Source organism: Macrobrachium nipponense, chromosome 24 (assembly GCF_015104395.2).
Source record: "Macrobrachium nipponense isolate FS-2020 chromosome 24, ASM1510439v2, whole genome shotgun sequence".
Lineage (NCBI taxonomy): Eukaryota > Metazoa > Arthropoda > Malacostraca > Decapoda > Palaemonidae > Macrobrachium > Macrobrachium nipponense.
Window position 1 is genome coordinate 29,839,498 of NC_061091.1, and position 19,643 is coordinate 29,859,140.

A 19,643-nucleotide genomic window follows, 5' to 3' on the forward strand; every position below is an offset into this window, starting at 1 on the left:
AATTTTCCGTAAACTTCTGTATGATAAATAAACGAGAAATGTATTGTAATTAAACAGCTGTGAAAGACATTTTTACCTCTGTGAGCTCCTTTTCTATTTTTTACAAATAATGATAACATCTTACTTAATATGATACATAATTCATGAAACTGTTTTTGCTTTGAAATGAATTGAACGAAATTGACATATAAAAGAAGACTGACGCAACTCATATTTTAGAATATCAAAAACTATCATTTGCAATAACCAACCATTAAAACAAGAATATAAACTAAATGACGTCCTTAAAAACCTTGAAACTTAAAGTACCTCGTAATGTTTGCAAGTGCAGACATATTTTGTGAAATCTCAGCAACTTCCTGCTTCAGGTTCTGTGTCATCGAATGTAGACCGTACAGAGAGGCCATTGCTGCCTGCAATTTGGGCGTGGGGCCTGTGTCCTCCCGACCTGTTTTCAGTTTAGATGAAATGGTATATTGAAATTGAATAGTAAAAAAAAAAAGAAAGAAAAAAGACAGCAGAAAGATATGCTCTTTTGAGAAGCTTTGTTGGTGAAATGAGTCTTAGTTCCTTTACTGTATCAGATAACGTGACAAAAACTTAATAAAATTATGAACAACTATCTAGCTTCGATATAACGAAATATTGAAATTGAATAATGTATTCAAAATAAGGCAACATAAAGATAGGCCCTTTTGAGACGCTGTCTTCGTGAAATAAGTCTAGTTGGGGTAACGTAGGCCTAATGTCCTTTTCAGATGGGAGACAAATATCCATTTCTTTTGCAAGTAGTAACAAAAACTTTGATAAAGTAGTGAAAGACGATTACAGGGATATGCAGTAATTACAGATTACTTAGCTGACTGCGTAGGAATTACATTGTTGATAATGAACTGATGCACAACTTAGCAAAAGAATCAAGATAATTACATTATCTTAGGCTCATTGGCAGTATCTTAGTGAGCTTGTAATATGAAGTTTTCTTGTTATAAAACCCAAGACATACCAGGAAAAACTATCTGTACTTATTACTTTTTTTACCTAACACTTCTCTAAGGCTAAAACTTCATTATGAAAAGATTTCCTCCTTAAAATATGCAGCTGAAACTCCTTGTGGAAAGAGTTAGCAGGCTATATGAACCTAAGAGGGCTCTAAAAGGAAATCAGTCGCAGGAGATGCGAGAGAGAGAGAAGTTATAGGAAAAGGTGATAAATAATAATTAAATAAGAGGTTTAGTACTACTCTGTTTACTAGGTGATTGTTATTTTGGTTGCAACTAAAATTTGTAATAGTTTGCCCGGTGCAGTTGTCGAATCTTCTGATCTCCGAATATTTTTAAGCGAAGAGCAAATCCATTCCTGCTCTGTGCCGCTGCTGACCTCTCCCGAGTTTCAGGTGTAATAGTTTCATTTTCTATTCCCTAATATTTATCTATTTATAACCTTTTCTTAAACTTCTCTCTCTCTCTCTCTCTCTCTCTCTCTCTCTCTCTCTCTCTCTCTCTCTCTCTCTCTCTCTCTCTCTCTCTCTTTCTCCATGCAGGCTGATTTCTCTTTGGAGCCTTCCTGAGTTTTATAATATGTTGACTCTGTCCAAGAACGGTTTTCAGCTGAAGATTTAAAGAAAGGTAGAATTTGCACTGAGCAGACCATGCCACATTTCAGTTGCAGCCAAAACCTCGGTATGTAATCTGATGCTAGAACTCTTGGTTTGAAAATCTCTCGACTCTCTTGTCCTTAAGGGTTTTCAGACGAAGTTTTACAGAAAGAAAGAAAGAACGGAACGGCACTATGCAATGCATGCCACATCTTAGTTTTAGCCAAAAGTTAAGTATAAAATCTGATGCTGGAACTGTTGTTTTTATATTTTGTTAACGCTGTCCTTAAGGGCTTTCAGCTGAAGATTTAGATAAAGAAGGACAGGACCTGCACAGACAGACTATGCCACATCTTAGTTGTAGCCCCTGTAAGGGGGATGGTGCCAGCAGTGCACCTCGTGCAGTACACTTTAGACATTACCTGAGGTTCTTTGCAGCATCCCTTCGGCCCTTAGCTGCAACCCTTTGCATTCCTTTTACTACACCTCCGTTCATATTCTCTTTCTCCCATCTTACTTTCCTCAACCGTCTCCTAACAGTTGTTCCATAGCGCATCTTTCAAAGCTCCTTAACTTTCAGTTGCTTGGCCTTTGACCTAAATTCCGTCTTCCATTCCATTTCATTTAGTTACAGCCAAAACTTAGTATGAAATCTGAAGGTAGAAAAGGACACTTTTAAAAGAAAAGGAGCAACTTTGCAACCGACCTTCTTTGGTAGAAATACTGTCCACGACGGTTTTCAGTTGAATGCCCTGCTGTTCCAGAGTCTTGATGCCAGTCTTGACCTCGTCCAGAGACTCGCCAACGCGGTCTCTCTCGGTGTCTGTGGTGTCCATCCTGTGCCGTATCGAAGCGCTCAGTTCGTTCAGTAGGCTCTTACGTTCTTCCGCTTGAAGTTCCAGCCGTGTGAGTCTTGGGAAAGTTTGGGTATGTTTGATTGATGGTCAAATGATTTTTAAGAATTGTTGATGTAAAGGTAATATATTTTGATTGCTATCTTTTTAAAGTCGAGAGGACATTGTTTTTTAGACTGCTGTATTCAGAGCGCTTCGAGACTTAGAAAATGGGAAGTAATGGTCAGTTTTTTAAAAGAAATTTTGGTACTTTTGATGGATATTCAAGTGATTTTGATTATCCTGAACTTTGAGGTAATATATTTTATTGGTTTTTTTTTCAAGTTTAAAGGAAAGGGATTTTTTTCGCCCAGTATTCAGACTGCTTTGAGAATGACAGAAAATTACAATTATGGATCATTTTTTAAAAAGTTTGACTACTTCTGATGGATGTTCAAGTAATTTTAATGATTCTTAGTGTAGAAGTAATAGATCTTGATAGTTTTATTCTAAAAGATTGTCGTTTTTAGACCCGAAGGCAAAAAAACACATTATAGAACAAAAATAATTTTGAAAATTTCATAGTTTCTGAGCGTCATGGTCCCTCTTCAGTGTGAAGACGCTTAAAACCAATTAGCTTTTTTCAAGCTTTAGATCCATTTTATATATCAACCGATAAATCTAATTGTCCTTGATGTAGAGATAATGTAGGATTTGAGAATTTGAATTTTTTGTTATTGTATTTTGATATTAAACTTACTCTCAAACCTAAATAATACAACTTCTCTATGGGGAAAGATTGTCAGCTAATGAAGGAAGCGAAATAATAACAGGTAACAGATCATTTCAGGTCTTTAACCTTTAAAGTGTGCTACGTTCAATCAAGAAAATTATTGCTTAAGATCTCAACGGAAGGGAACTATTCAAGTAAACTTTCTTTCTGACCGTCAGTGAGAGAGAGAGAGAGAGAGAGAGAGAGAGAGAGAGAGAGAGAGAGAGAGAGAGTTTCAACGAACCTTACCTGTAGTGAACTGTATCCAGTCTCTCTCCTCGTTGATTCTGTATCGTCTCGAGAGAGGCCAGTCGGTCGCTGAGGCGCTGGAGCAGAAGGATGATGGTGTCCATCTGGCGCCTCGATATCTCAGATTCCGCTGCTCCAGACACTCCATCAGGTATCCCTGGAAGTCCAGAGGCTGCGGCAGCGCTGGCTGCAATCTGGAAAAAGAACAGGACATTCCAGAGGTTAAGATGTGCGTAACCTGTTCACTCTCTCTGGCGGGTTTTCTGCAAAACAGACTGGATTTCCAGGTCTTTGGAACACCCCTTGCCAATTCCAGTCGGCTCCTTAGGCTGGAAAGAGAGGAGGAAATTCCAGAGGTTAAGATGGTGTGTATCCTATTAAATCTCTCTGGCGGCTTTTTGGATGTGCCTTCCAGGATAGATTTTCCAGATCTCTGGAAGAAACCTTCTGCCAATTCCTATCGACTCCTATGGCGTGTTGTAAGCCGCAAGCTGGAAAAATAAGGCCACCAGAGGTTAAGACGCTGGAGACTTTTTTTTTTACTGTTCCTTGTAAACTAGAATTTCCAGGTCTCACGAAGAATCCTTGCCAATTCCAGTCGACTCCTAGGCCTCACTTTCGATCACACGGGAGCTTATATACCAGTGTATGGTAAATTCGTGTGTTTTGATACATGTATATCAGATGGCTAAATCTATAGAATTTCACTGAAAAAAAAGAGAATTAACAAGATTTCAAAATTTGGTTTCCAGCGAGCTGCGAAGCCAACACTTATCAACTATAAGAATCCAGGATAATTAATTCCAGTCACAAGGAAATTAACCTATGCAAAAAAAAAATTTTTTGCCAAAAGAAAACAAAATTTATTACTCCACTGATACGATTCTCCTTGAATTTTAATAGTTTACTTACATTTTTGCCTATTTATTCATTTTGTTGATCTGTTTGTTCTTTTCTAATAACTTATCTCTTATTTTCTGTATTTCCTTTCACTCTCTGATACTTCTTGCTAATGAACACTGTAAATTCTTTGGAAGCTTCAATTTTAAGTCGATGAGCTCTGTGGTGAGCTTGTTCCATATTAATAAGGGCTCATCTTCTGAATAATAACAATAAGAGTAATATTATTATTATCATTATTTTATTTATTATTATTTTTTTTTTTTTTTGCTCTATCACAGTCCTCCAATTCGACTGGGTGGTATTTTATAGTGTGGGGTTCCGGGTTGCATCCTGCCTCCTAGGAGGTCCATCACTTTTCTTACTATGTGTGCCGTTCTAGGATGACACTCTTCTGCATGAGTCCTGGAGCTACTTCAGCCTCTAGTTTTTCTAGATTCCTTTTCAGGGATCTTGGGATCGTGCCTAGTGCTCCTATGATTATGGGTACGATTTCCACTGGTATATCCCATATCCTTCTTATTTCTATTTTCAGATCTTGATACTTATCCATTTTTTCCCTCTCTTTCTCTTCAACTCTGGTGTCCCATGGTATTGCGACATCAATGAGTGATACTTTCTTCTTGACTTTGTCAATCAACGTCACGTCTGGTCTGTTTGCACGTATCACCCTATCCGTTCTGATACCATAGTCCCAGAGGATCTTTGCCTGATCGTTTTCTATCACTCCTTCAGGTTGGTGCTCGTACCACTTATTACTGCAAGGTAGCTGATGTTTCTTGCACAGGCTCCAGTGGAGGGCTTTTGCTACTGAATCATGCCTCTTTTTGTACTGGTTCTGTGCAAGTGCTGGGCATTCACTTGCTATGTGGTTTATGGTTTCATTTTTCGTATTGCACTTCCTACATATGGGAGAGATGTTATTTCCGTCTATCGTTCTTTGAACATACCTGGTTCTTAGGGCCTGATATTGTGCCGCTGTTATCATTCCTTCAGTTTCCTTCTTTAGCTCTCCCCTCTGTAGCCATTGCCAATTGTCATCGCTGGCTAGTTCTTTAGTCTGTCTCATGTATTGTCCGTGCATTGGTTTGTTGTGCCAGTCCTCTGTTCTGTCTGTCTTTCTCCTGTCTCTGTATATTTCTGGGTCTTCGTCTACTTTTATCAGTCCTTCTTCCCATGCACTCTTTAGCCACTCGTCTTCACTGGTTTTCAGATATTGCCCCAGTGCTCTGTTCTCGATGTTTACGCAGTCCTCTATACTTAGTAGTCCTCTCCCTCCTTCCTTTCGTGTTATGTATAGTCTGTCCGTATTTGCTCTTGGGTGTAGTGCTTTGTGTATTGTCATATGTTTCCTGGTTTTCTGATCTATGCTGCGGAGTTCTGCCTTCGTCCATTCCACTATTCCTGCGCTGTATCTGATTACTGGCACTGCCCATGTGTTTATGGCTTTTATCATATTTCCGCCGTTGAGTTTTGACTTGAGTATCGCCTTGAGTCTCTGCATATATTCTTTCCTGTGTGGTATATTCTTTCCTGTGTGGTATCATGTCGAAGGCTTTCTTATAGTCTATCCATGCCATGCTTAGGTTGGTTTTCCTTCTCCTACTGTTCTTCATTACCATTTTGTCTATCAGGAGCTGGTCTTTTGTGCCCCTACACTTCCTTCTGCAGCCTTTCTGTTGGTGGGGGATGGTGTTTGTCTCCTCTAGGTAGTTGTATAGCCTTTCACTGATGATACCTGTTAGTAACTTCCACATTATTGGTAGACAGGTGATAGGCCTGTAGTTACTGGCTATATTTCCCTTACTCTTGTCTTTTTGTACTAAGGATGTTCTTCCTGTGGTCATCCATTTGGGTGCTTGGTGATTTGAGATACAATGCTGGAGTTGTTCTGCTATTCGTGGGTGTAGGGCCTTGAAGTTTTTGAGCCAGTATCCATGGACTTCATCGGGACCTGGGGCTTTCCAGTTTGGCATTTTTCTTTTTAGTTGGTGTCTGACTGTGTCTGTCGTGATATCTGTGAATCTTTTGTTTTAAATTTCTCCCTGTTTCTTCTTCCTTGACTTCCTGGAGCCATGTTGCATGTTTGTTGTGTGATACCGGATTGCTCCATATGTTTTCCCAGAGTCTCTTACTTGGTTCGGCTTCAGGAATTTCTGGGTGGTTGTCTTCCCCATCTTAGTTGGGCTGTATAGTCTTTTCTGGTTGGTTGCGAATAGTTTGTTCTGTTGGTATCCCTTATTCCTGTTCATGTACCGTTGGATCTTATGTGCTTTGCCTTAAGCCTCTGTTTTTTACATCTTCTGTTGTGTTGTTTAGTCCCCTCTCTTGTACTTTGTATTTCTCGTTGAGTTCCTCCCTTGTTTTCTTGCTTCTTAGCCTTTTTTCTGCCATCTCTTTCAGTTTACTCAAGTCAGATCTCATCACCATGATTTGCTTTTCCAGGCGCCTTTTCCAAGGAGGTTGCTGTTTTGGTTTTCTGTTGGGTTGGTTGTGCTGGTGGTGTTGGTGTTCGAATCCCCATCAGTTCTGCTACTAATCTTGCTCCTGCGTATGTCAAGTTATTTGTTTCTGTGATACTGGTGGTGTGTGTTATGCCCATTATTTCATTGACCTCACTTGTTTTCTCCCTTAATTTCTTGGTGTTGTAGGCTTTCATGGAGGGGATCTTTATTTTCTCTGTATCTGGCTCCATCCATTGTCTAATCTTTTCTACCCATTCCGTCCTCTCTGTTACTTCGTCGGTGTTTCTTCGTGTGTCGTTGTTTGATACCTCATCCTCCCTGTCGTCTTCTGTGGCATCGTCTCTCAGTTCGTCTTCGTGTAACTCGTTGTCGTGTGACATTCCCTTTCCAGTTCTTCATTTCTTCTGTTGGGGAGAGCCAGTTCTTTTTCTTTATGTTCCTTACTTGGTCTGCCAGCCTCTGCTCTGTTTGAGGGGTGTTATTCCTCTCATTCCAGATGTTGACCAATCTTCTTCTATATCCTCTCTCCGTCGGGTTGCTTCTGATGTAGCATCTCCATATTTCCTTATTTTCTTCTCTTGTCCAGTTTCTTCCTTTTGCCTCTGTAGCTCCAATCTCAGGCTGTCTTGATTATTGTCGTTGTGGCGTGATCAGTTGCTGGATGACGACCCTACCAAGTACCTGACCGTCCTTCCCCTTCAATTGGGGTTGAATACCTGGTTGCCGGACGAAGCTCCTCTTGTTGCCAGAGGTTCCATTTACGTCGTTGTCGTTTATTCCTTCATTTCTTTCCATCATTGCTGAGTTTTGCTATTTAACCCATAGCTGGACCCTACCCCATCAGGGATAGGTACTCATTTACAGCTGAGTAGACTGAGGAAATTATGGTAAAGATCCTTTCCCAAGGAATCAACGCCGAGGAGAGCGGTCACCCATCCAACGACTGACCAGCCACTATGTTGCTTAACTTGACTTAAGTCTGTTGACGACCTAACCCACTCCTCCACGGCGCCACATTATTATTATTATTATTATTATTATTATTATTATTATTATTATTATTATTATTTATTATTATTATTATTATTATTATTATCATTATTAGTATTATTATTTTATTAAAAGTAATGGCTACTTCAGCAGCGTTACACTTGTAGAGATTCTTCTCTATTTTGCGAATAGCGGCTTTTTCAGTGCTACTTAAACAGGTTAGTAGAGCGCCTATAGAGGTCATGGTAAAATACAGGGTCAAAATAGGTGTATATATTTGAATTTTACAGATAAACTATAATACCACAGTCATCAAAGTCATTAACGATTTTCTCTCTCTCTCTCTCTCTCTCTCTCTCTCTCTCTCTCTTTCTTAAAGCAAGCTTTCGTCTGGAGCTGCCAGACATCCTCGGGCTGGGAAGCTGAGGGTGGACTGATCTTGGTGCGGTGTCCGTCCTCCTTATATCTGTGGTTGACAGCAGGGGGTCTGCCCCATGCTTGTCTCCTATTGGATGGTGGCGGTGAGTCTTGTTTTCATTGGCTGCCTGAGCCAGGTCTCAAGCCACTTTCTTCGGGCCGATGGTTGCGTTGCAGCATATCCTGCAGCCGCCTGGACCTCCTAAGCGGCGCTGTAACATTGATGGGCGTTGCGCTACGCTGTGGGACGTCACGGCTACTTTGATTTCCATCGGCTGCAGGAGTACCTCATCCTCGGCGTCGACTTGCACAAAGATGTCGTCAATATAACGTCCATATCTGCGGGGTTGCTGCATCCTGGCGAAGACCCGTTCCTCCACGGTGCCCCTGAAGCAGACGCATGTAGTGTACCAGTATACATGCCCAGTCCGCGAATGCAGCGGCGCCTACGTAGGTATGACTACTATGCGACTGTCGAAGAGACTCTCGTGCCACGCCCAAGAGGGGGCTATAAAGAATCACGCCCGCACCAAACATCACGAGGCCATCTCCCGAGATGTCATCATAAAGAACACGAATATCATCGGGAAGGCCCCTTTGATGCCCCTGTCAGGTTGCGCCTGCTGGAGGCGCTACTCATCCAGCAAATAAAACCTACTCTGAATACGACGCAGGAAGAATTTCTCCTCCCTACGAGTATGAGAAGACCTGCCACCAACAATAACACCACCGATCATGACAACTCTATGGATGACAACGCCCCCGAACGAGGTACTCCTGCAGCCGATGGAAATCAAAGTAGCCGTGACGTCCCACAGCGTAGCGCAACGCCCATCAATGTTACCCCGCGCCGCTTAGGGGGTCCAGGCGGCTGCAGGATATGCTGCAACGCAACCATCGGCCCGAAGAAAGTGGCTTGAGACCTGGCTCAGGCAGCCAATGAAAACAAGACTCACCGCCACCAGCCAATAGGAGACAAGCATGGGGCAGACCCCCTGCTGTCAACCACAGATATAAGGAGGACGGACACCGCACCAAGATCAGGTTACGTATTTTCGTGCACAGGCGCGTTACGTAACTCTCGTCATTTTTCAACCTATAATTTTGAAAAGTATGGCCTCTAAGAGACCCCTTTCGCCCGGTACTCCCAGGGAGGACCCGCCCCCTTGGGAGGACGAGCAAGGCTTCGCCACCGTAAGAAAGAAGAAACAGAAGAAGATTTTACCGATTTCGACAGACAACAACCAGCTCCCTACGACATCAGCACCGAATACGGCGAGTTTTACAGAATTTCCGGCACTTCCCAAGTTCAAAGCTGTTGTTATCGAGGGCCAGACTTCTTATGCTGCAGTCAGGGCCCTTGAGAAAAAATATCCTGCTTGCAAAACCTTCAACAGCTAGACCAAATTTAAGGGGGGAGTTTATAATTACTCCCAAGGACCAGAAAGCTGTTGAACTACTCAAGAAGGACAACCTATGCCTGCTACTTGATCCTGCTACAAAAATTAACAAGGGGATGATTTGTAAAAGTCCCAAATAAAACATCACGATCGATAGAGTTCTCGAGGTTCCCAACATCATGGAAGCCAAGAGATGTACTGCCAAAGATGGACAGGAGACTCTCAAGATCGAAGCTACTTTCAAGGGCCAAATTCCGGCCAGGGTCAGCCTTGGAATTCTAGGCACATATGAGACCGAAGCCTTCGTACCAGAGCCTCTGAGATGCTTCAAGTGTCAGAGGTTTGGACATCACAAGAACGAGTGTAAAGCAGAACACATCTGTGGAGTGTGTAGTGCAAAGCATGAAACAGAAGTGTGCTTGAAAAAGTACAAGGAAAAGGGCCACACAGTTGCCCGATGCCCTAACTGCAGCCAGCAACATCATGCTTGGTTTAAGGGATGCCCAGTCAGACTGCAGAGGATTTGGAAGGCGAAGGGCATCCCTCCTCCACCTGCAAGACCTCGGCTACCATCACCGACCAGGAAACCTCCCAGCAACCCAAGGTTCGATCCTAGAACGAACCTTCCTCCCAACCTCCTCCATCCCGGCACTACATCCCCACCCCCTCATCCTCTCCGTATCGCCAAACTCCCGCCCCTCTACCTCCTCCCCCTACTCCCCCAACCCTCAGGTTACCCCCCTAACCTCTGCATCGCCAAAGACGTCGATTCCTGCTCGTGCCGAAGCAGGAACCCAGACAGAAGACGCAGTTGAAGAAGAAATGCAGACCGAGACACCGACTGTAGCTCCTGTTTTGTTTAAAGAAGCAGGAACACAAACAGGGGAGTTTGTAGCTAAGTAAAACAGCGAAACTCAGACCTGCAAACAAGAAAATAGAACTGCAAACGTCGGTAACGAATACTTCCTCGTAGGAGAATATCAGATCAGGAAGTTCCTGCTGACCTACGAGGAGTTTGAGGCATTTTTAAATAGAGCCATCTCCAATAACGACAGTGACAGTGGTCATCAGCTGCTTCTCTGAGCTCGTCCACGCTCTGTTGGACCTAGAGATCAGTCTCCCAGATGACCTCCTGTTAGAAGATTTTAGATACAGATCTCAAACATAAAGATCGCCGCTACATGAAAAGTGCTGTTTATAGCATTAACTGCTTTTCTTTTACTAAACAATCCTCCTCCTTTCCCCTCCGTTTTTTCGGCCGCCTCACGTCTAACGACCGAATATTTCAACTGTCACTCTAACTACCGCTAAGCTGTCGCTTATTTTTGTTATCCTGTTTCTAAAACTGATAATATTTCGTTTTTCCTTCGTCGTTCCCTATTGCTAAACGATCGACGCTCCCTGCTTTTTTTTTTCGTAAAGTGAAATATGGTACTTGAACTCCATAGAGTTGCGCTTTTTTTTCCGTTTTTCTACGACTATAAATTTTTCGATTTCATTACTGGCTATCTCTGACTCGCCAGGACTCGCTACTATCGATCTTTATCTTCTACTAATGGGTACCTTAGGGTTTAAAGGGGTTTGTAACCTTGCCTATTCACTTTTCCTTTCACCTTTGAAAACCATACCATTCCACTCCTGGCACATTTCCATAGAAATCATAAATAAAAAGATCGCCTCATATCCTTAAATCACCAATGCATCTAAAAAATAATTCAAATGACCTACGGGCTGCTACATTAGCTAAAGCCCGTGCTGGCATAAAGCCAGCTTAATACTCCAACAACAAACGCACCAAGATCAGTCCACCCTCAGCTTCCCAGCCCGAGGATGTCTGGCAGCTCCAGACGAAAGCTCGCTTTAAGAGAGAGAGAGAGAGAGAGAGAGAAAATCGTTAATGACTTTGATGACTATGGTATCAATAGTTTATCTGTAAAATTCAAATATTATATTACACCTATTTTGACCCTGTATTTTTTTACCATGACCTCTATAAGGCGCTCTACTAGCCTGTTTAAGTAGCACTGAAAAAGCCGCTATTCGCAAAATAGAGAAGATCTCTACAAGTGTAACGCTGCTGAAGTAGCCATTGTATTTTAATAAAGTATGCTTGAGAGAGGGTCTGCTTCCTAAGTATTTATTATTATTATTATTATTATTATTATTATTATTATTATTATTATACAAAGTATATTAAGGCGTATTTTTTTTCTAATTTATATCTTTTTTCGGTATTTCTTATTCCCTTCTAATACTTATTTCAAATGAACACCAATAATCTTTGGAAGCTTGAATTTCAAGTCATTGGCCCCCAGTGGTGGGCTTGTCCCATATGAATAAGTGTTCATCTTCTGAATAATAATAATAATAATAATAGCAACATACTGACCTCACTGTGACTAGCTGTGTGAATTGAAAGGAAATCACTGCCTCCATATTTGCCAGGGTCAGACTCGAGGCGTTCACAACTTCCTGTAAATAAACCCAGTGATTTTTTATCATATGTTTGGAAACAGCAGGATATGTATATATATAATCTATGTATTTTTATTTATTATATGTATAATATATATATATATATATATATATATATATATATATATATATATATATACCTATCTATATATCTATCTATCGATCTATATATATAAAATTATATATATTATATATATATGTAATATATATATATATAATATATATATAGATATCTATATATATATATATCTATATATATATATATATATATATATATATATACATAAGATTTAAGGAGATCAGGTGGCGTTAGTTTAATATCACATAACCAATACCGTGAGTTGTCGCTGTACAAGAATTTTACTGGATTCTTGTTTATGTTTTATTTGAGGTAATTTCAGTGTGGGTTTGTGTTTGCTAATGTTTGTACTTAGAATACTGTACTTTTACGTGTTACTTTAAAAGGAATTTGTAATTGTTACTGTATTAGAATTATGTAGAGGAGAGACTAGACAGGTATACGAGGTATACATAACATGATATATAATAACAATAGATATATATAATATATAGATAGAAATATATATATATTATATATATATCATACATATATATATTTATATATATAAATATATAATACGTATATATATATATATATATTTATATATAATATAATATATATATATAGTATATATATATCAGAAGACAGGAACAGCAGCTCGGATGATACACGATGGGGAGTTCATGGAATGTCGTTCTATTTTTATACATTTATTTAAGAGCCGACATTTCACATCGCTTGGTGCATTTTCTAGGTTGAAAATGCGGTAAAAAAAAAAAACAATAAATACTTGTATACATAATGTGAAAGGTATGTATAAAATATTTTTCTCAACTTATTTGTACCTAAAACGGAACAGTTAAAAAATGAACAAAAAGGGGAAAAGACAAGTAACAGGAAAGGAGCACAGAACACCTACCCACGTTGATAGCGAAGGCTAGAATAACGTTAAGAATTAAACAGTTGTGTTGACGATGATTGGTTGTTGAGTGTTGAATGGACAGTTTGATCATTATGGATTGCAATGTAGTGAGTTCCTCTTCACTCCGCACTTTTCCTACAATTCTGAAGTCGTTGGCGTCTATATACGTATTGTGTTGTACCTATTTGAGCACGATTCCTTATGTTGGATTGATCAGGGCTCAATAGTTTGCTTCCAGTTCTGTAGATAACCCCTGATTAGAACAAATTCGAACTTTTAGTAGCATCCTGGTGCATTCAATATATATTAAGCGCAGACGACATCTGGGACAGGTATACTTGTAGATCACATTGGATGCAAACAGAGGACCGACTCTATCCTTAGAATGGAATAAGGATCCAATAGTTCGTTGGTTCAGCTTCAGATTCAACGCTGGTAATTCCTTATTAAATAAACTATTACATTTTCCCCTGGATTACGTCTATATGCAAAATTCCCCTTTCTACATGGCAATAGATTTAGGAGAAAATCTAATAGTTTATTTAATAAGGAATTACCAGCGTTGAATCTGAAGCTGATCCCGAAGAACCCACGAACTATTGGATCATTATTCCATTCTAAGGATAGAGTCGGTCCTCTGTTTGCATCCAATGTATACCTGTCCCAGATGTAGTCTGGGCACAATATATATTGAATGCACCAGGATGCTACTAAATGTTCGAATTTGTTCTCATCAGGGGGTTAGCTACAGAACTGGAAGCAAACTATTGAGCCCTGATCAATCCAACATAAGGAATCGGGCTCAAATAGGTACAACACAACATATAGACTCCAACGACTTCAGAATTGTGGGAAAAGTGCGGAGTGAAGAGGAACTCACTACTTTGCAATCCATAATGATCAAACTGTCCACTCAACACTCAACAACCAATCATCGTCAACACAACTGTTTATTGCTTAATGTTTTTGTTTATTAATCCGGTGTCCTTTTCATTTATGTTATTCTTTACGTTATTTTAGCCTTCGCTACCAACGTGGATAGGTGTTCTGTGCTCCTTTCCTGTTACTTGTCTTTTCCCCTTTTTGTTCATTTTTTAACTGTTCTGTTTTAGGTACAAATAAGTTGAGAAAAATATTTTATATATACCTTTCACATTATGTATACAAGTATTTATTGTTTTTAATCGCCTTTTCAACCTAGAAAATGCATCAAGCGATGTGAAACGTCAGCTCTTTAATAAATGTATGAAAATAGAACGACATTCCATATACATGGACCATTTGAATTTTCTATTGCATCTTGATAAAGGAATGAGAGAGAGAGAGAGAGAGAGAGAGATGATATTCAGCGCAGTGTTTTATACATATATATATATATATATATATATATATATATATATATATATATATATATATATGTAAATATACATACATATATACATACATACATACATACATATATATATTATTATATATATATGTATGTATTATATATAAAATATATATATATATATATATATATCTATATATATATATATATATATAACACTGCGCTTAATATCATCTCTCTCTCTCTCTCTCTCTCTCTCTCTCTCTCTCTCTCTCTCTCTCTCTCTCTCTCTCTCTCATTCCTTTATCAACATGCAATAGAAAATTCAAATGGTCCATATTAAGCACCCCACACTTTCATAACTTGATCTATGAACCAACTATATAAATTTGGCCTTGATAATCCCCACCAAACACTGTCATATATACTTCTTCTTCCCTCACACTAGACAGGGTTGATTGTCATTTGTTTGAATGCTCGTTATTTTCATGTATATAAAGGAGAAATATTCTAGTCTATGATACTTCTTCAGCTCCTTTAAAACGAATAATTCTTTCTCCTCAGATAGAAAAGGTTTTTTTCGTGTTCATCTGTGTTTTATTTATTCCCTTTTTCTCGTTCTTTTCTTTTTGTTATTCTTTTCTCCTCTTAAATGACCTTCAAAGACCCTTCACTCTTCCTCCACTCATTCACTTGCAGAGGCCTTGACTCTCTCTCTCTCTCTCTCTCTCTCTCTCTCTCTCTCTCTCTCTCTCTCTGAAACGCTTGTTCATTCAACTTTGCAGCGAAGACATTCGAAATATGATACTGTTTAGTGCGGACATATCAAAACATCTTCAACCAAATCTCTTACCCGTGTCCATCCAGATCTCTTTGTTAAGACCTAGGATTAAGATGAATTATCATAAACAAAGTCAGCTCACTTCAGAACACCTGATCGAGCTCTATCCAAGATTAAACCTCCAGTTTTAGAGGCTGCGGCCATCCAGATATCTTATTTAATCTCTCAGATTAAGATAGATTAACTTGAACAAGTCTGTTTCTCAATCTAGTTCTATCCGGGACAAATCTCTCTGTTATCGAGTTAGATAGAAGTTCCTCTTTCGTTATTTTTCTGTTATTAAAACGTGTTTTAAATTATTTTCCCCCATCCAGTCATCATTTCAAGCTGCCTATCTTCTCTACAGATATTACCTTGGATGCTGCTTGCAAAAGTTGCTGTAAGATGATGCATACAAGGCTCTACGGCACAGATTCAGTTAGGTGACAGTAAAGAATCTTTGTATTTTGTAGGCAAGTACAAGGCTCGTTCTCTACAGTACGATTCAGTTGGGTGTCAATACAAGTCTTTGTTCTCTATATTCTGGAGACGTTATTGTATAACTGAATTATGATATACTCCCTTTTCCAAGATCTGTAGAGCTTCTCTTTTCTTCGCGTAAAAGAACTTGCCTCGTATTGTATCCTAAACTAAAATCATTTGCACGGAGATGCAGTTATATCTGTCTGTATTAACAAAGCCCCTAAAAATGAAAATTTCACTGCCTAGTCGATTCCAAATTTCAGAACAAATTAAAACGTAACTAGAAGGCTCTAATAACTATAAAAAAAATTATCTAGGTCATAGATTATCCCGGAAACAGGGCATTAAAAATGGCTTCATGCCTAATGAAGAGAATGTTTGTTTATTATGTAAGAATATCAATGACTAAATTTCGGCTTGAATGGTCGCATATTACTTATGCAAAATTTGTACGCAGCGTATGGTTTTAAACATTAGCATGTCAATCACACTTATTCAGACTTTAAATGCTTTTAGTATTATTAATCAGTCGCACTTATTCGTAATTATTATTATCATTATTATTATTATTATTATTATTATTATTATTATTATTATTATTATTATTATTATTATTATTATTATTATTAGCATAAGTCACACGTATTCATACTTTATATGCTGTTATTACAATTATGAAAACAGTTGCACTTATTCAGAATTAAAATGTTATTATTATTATTATTATTAGCATAAGTCACACGTATTCATACTTTATATGCTGTTATTACTATTATTAAAACAGTTGCACTTATTCAGAATTAAAATGTTTATTATTATTATTATTAGCATAATAGCCACACTTGTTCATACTTACAATGCCATTATATAGATTTTTATGTATATCTGTCATCCTATTCGACTGGGTGGTATTTATAGTGTAGGGTTCCGGGTTGCCTCCTGCCTCCTCCTCCTCCTTGTTACTACTACAACTATTATTATTTTTTGTGTGAAAAAAACAAACAAACATGAAAACATAAAGACTAGACACAACATGAAAAGCATTGTGAAACACGTTATGAGTTGAAGAGGCCACAGTGATTACAGAGACAGATGCTGGCTCTCTCTCTCTCTCTCTCTCTCTCTCTCATAATCCACGTATCTACTTATAATCTCCGATGTATATACCTTACTTTATACTGGAAATATCATTCAGTACCAAGTTTAAAACCCGGAAATATTGGCAAGTAAAAATGATTATTTGGAACAACAACCCGGTATAAATGCGTACTTATTTACTTGCATGAGTGCACGTGTGCGCGTCTGAGAGCATATATAAGGACAAGTATAAGGAAAAAGACCATTATTTAATAGGTCATAGAGACTTAGAAATCAGAGGGGTTGGGGAGAGAGAGCTTGAGGAAAAATGTAAAAAAAAAAAAAAAGATTTACGATTCAATGTCCTGATTTTACCCTATATAGAAATATTTACTTAATTTCTGTAAAAGAAAACTATTGAGATAGCAATTTGTCTGTCCATACTCACTTTTTCTGTCCGCCGCCAGGTCTTAAAAAAGTACTGAGGCTAGAGGGCTGCAAATTGATATGTTGATCATCCACCCTACATGCATCAAACTTACCAAATTGCAGCCCTCTAGCCTCAGCAGTTTTTATTTTATTTAATTAAGGTTAAAGTTAGCCATGATCGTGCGTCTGGCACCGCTATATGTGCTAAGAACACAGGCCACCTCCTGGTCGTGGCTGAAAGGTTCATGGACCGTGGCTTATAGTTTCATGGGCTATGACTGAGAGTTTCATACAGCAATATAAGCTGTACAGAAAACTCGAGTGCGCCGAAGTTACTTTTTTTTCCTCTCTCTCTCTCTCTCTTTACTTTAATAGATAGAGACCTAGAAATTAGGGTGAGGAGATATAGCTTGAGGAAAAGTACTGGCAACAGAGGTTTTTGAAGCTGTCCTAATTTTGCTCTAGAGGGTCCCCTTATAGAAGAATTAACTTATATTATCCCATTTTTCGTTTCCACATTTTCCTTTTTACCTGTCTTGGTCTGATGAGAGGTCTCATGTCTCTGTTCCTTCCCTTCCCCTTTCCTCTTCCTCTCTCTCTGGGTTTCACTTCGGCCTCCGTTTCTGGCGGGTCTAGTTCCTGCGCCACTGAAGAAGAGGCGACCCACAGTAGGCAGGACAATGATAATAAGACCAACCGCATCTCGCAGTCTCCTTCAGGCTTGTTATCTGTTGGGACGAATGGAATAGTTGTTATTTATTTCTCTTCTTCTTCCTCGTCTTCTTCTTCTATGTTTTAGTAAGAGGGATCGTTATAGGTGCTTTACATTATTATTATTATCATTATTGTTATTATTATTATTCAAGGGTGAACCCTAGTCATATGGATCAAGCCCACCACAGGGGCCATTGACTTGATATTCAAGGAGCTTCCAAAGAATATTTTGGTGTTCACTGGAAAGAAGATGGTAATTGGAAATACAGAAAGAGGAGATCAGTTACTGGAAAAACAAATTGAAAAGTTGATAAATAAATGAAAATGCAAGTAAAATATTGAAATACAAGTTGAACTGTATTAGGGGCGTGATGCAATGCATAGTCGCTTGTACTTGTGGGAGACTGTTCATCAGTCGAACGGTGAGGACTAAAGGTTAGCTGTTCTCTCTCTACAATTGGTTATGTCAATTTAGAGCCAAAGATTCGCAAAGTTCGTCTATTCTTGATGACCAAGGTCTGTAGAGCTATCTTTAAAGCATACGCTATTACAACATCTATTTCATTAACGTTAACGTTGTGTTTTTTGTTAGAGAAACCGTTAAAGATACTTAACGTAGCTACGATCTCTCTCTTCAGTTGGTTATATCACTTCACACAGCTAAAATGAGCAAGAATCTCTGTTATTTATAGTAAGGGAGCTTTGATTCGTGCGCTTTTATAACCTTCGTTATTCTAACGTTAACATTCGAGAAAAAAGTCCAGTTATGTATGCATATATATTTACAAATAAATTTCTAGAGAAAGTTTTCGGGAATCCGTACGAGTCTTGAAAAATGGGAATGGAACTGATTCCCGAAGTCCCTCTGTAGAGATTAATTTTCAAATATATGTACCCGTACATAACTGTGGAATTTTTCTGCATTTCAAGACATGATACTAGGCGTATTTCTTAATGTTAACACTTATCTTTTAAATAATCTCCGTTTCTGTGGACCAATCTTTTTCCCTGTGGACGTAAAATTAAATTCATCTAGTATAATATAAAGAAGTTTCATATCAGTTGAGACATTAATATTGAATACTTTTTGCCAAATTAAGCAGCAAATTGGTAAACGATACTATAAAGAGTATTAATTTTTTTTTTTTTAGTATTTCTTTATTTCAGACAGATTAAAAGACCTATAACATTCAACAGTAAGAATAACTTAAAGACAAATATATCTTTTAAATCATATCCATAATTCTCTCTTTCTAATGAACAACATAATATTCTTAGGAAGCTTGAATTTTAAGTCAATATGGCCCCTGTGGTGGGCTTGTTCTCCTTGTATGATGAAAATAATAAATAATAATAATAATATAAAATATATAATAATAAGATATAATAATAATATAATAATAAAATAATATAATGATAGTAGTATAGTGAATAATAATAATAATAAAATAAAAATAAATGATAAATAATAATAAATTAAATAAGAATAAAAAAAATTAATAATAATAATAATAATAGGGGAAAAAGAAGCCCACAAGATTGCTGAGTATAACTTGTTTACTTGTAAGTATTTTACATGGTATTCTACTTATAGAGTTTTAAGTAAAATACCATGTAAATACTTACGAGTAAACAAGTTGTACGTAGTAATCTTGTGGGGTTTCTTTTTCCATCTTCAGAAGAAAATTGAAAGAAGGTTTTGTTTGGAT

The 19,643-nt window shown here is 38.3% G+C and overlaps 1 protein-coding gene across 1 annotated transcript in view; it reads right to left on the bottom strand.

Annotated features, from left to right (window-relative positions):
• Positions 1–19,643, bottom strand: part of LOC135202625 (fibrinogen C domain-containing protein 1-B-like) — a 77,578-nt gene that overhangs the window by 22,274 nt on the left and 35,661 nt on the right. Inside the window, exons 2-6 of the mRNA XM_064232125.1 lie at positions 17,752–17,930; positions 12,013–12,095; positions 3,452–3,645; positions 2,304–2,509; positions 310–448 (exon numbers count right to left, since the gene is read on the bottom strand). Coding sequence (XP_064088195.1) covers positions 310–448; positions 2,304–2,509; positions 3,452–3,645; positions 12,013–12,095; positions 17,752–17,930 — 801 coding nt within the window. The remainder of the gene's footprint in view (positions 1–309; positions 449–2,303; positions 2,510–3,451; positions 3,646–12,012; positions 12,096–17,751; positions 17,931–19,643) is intronic.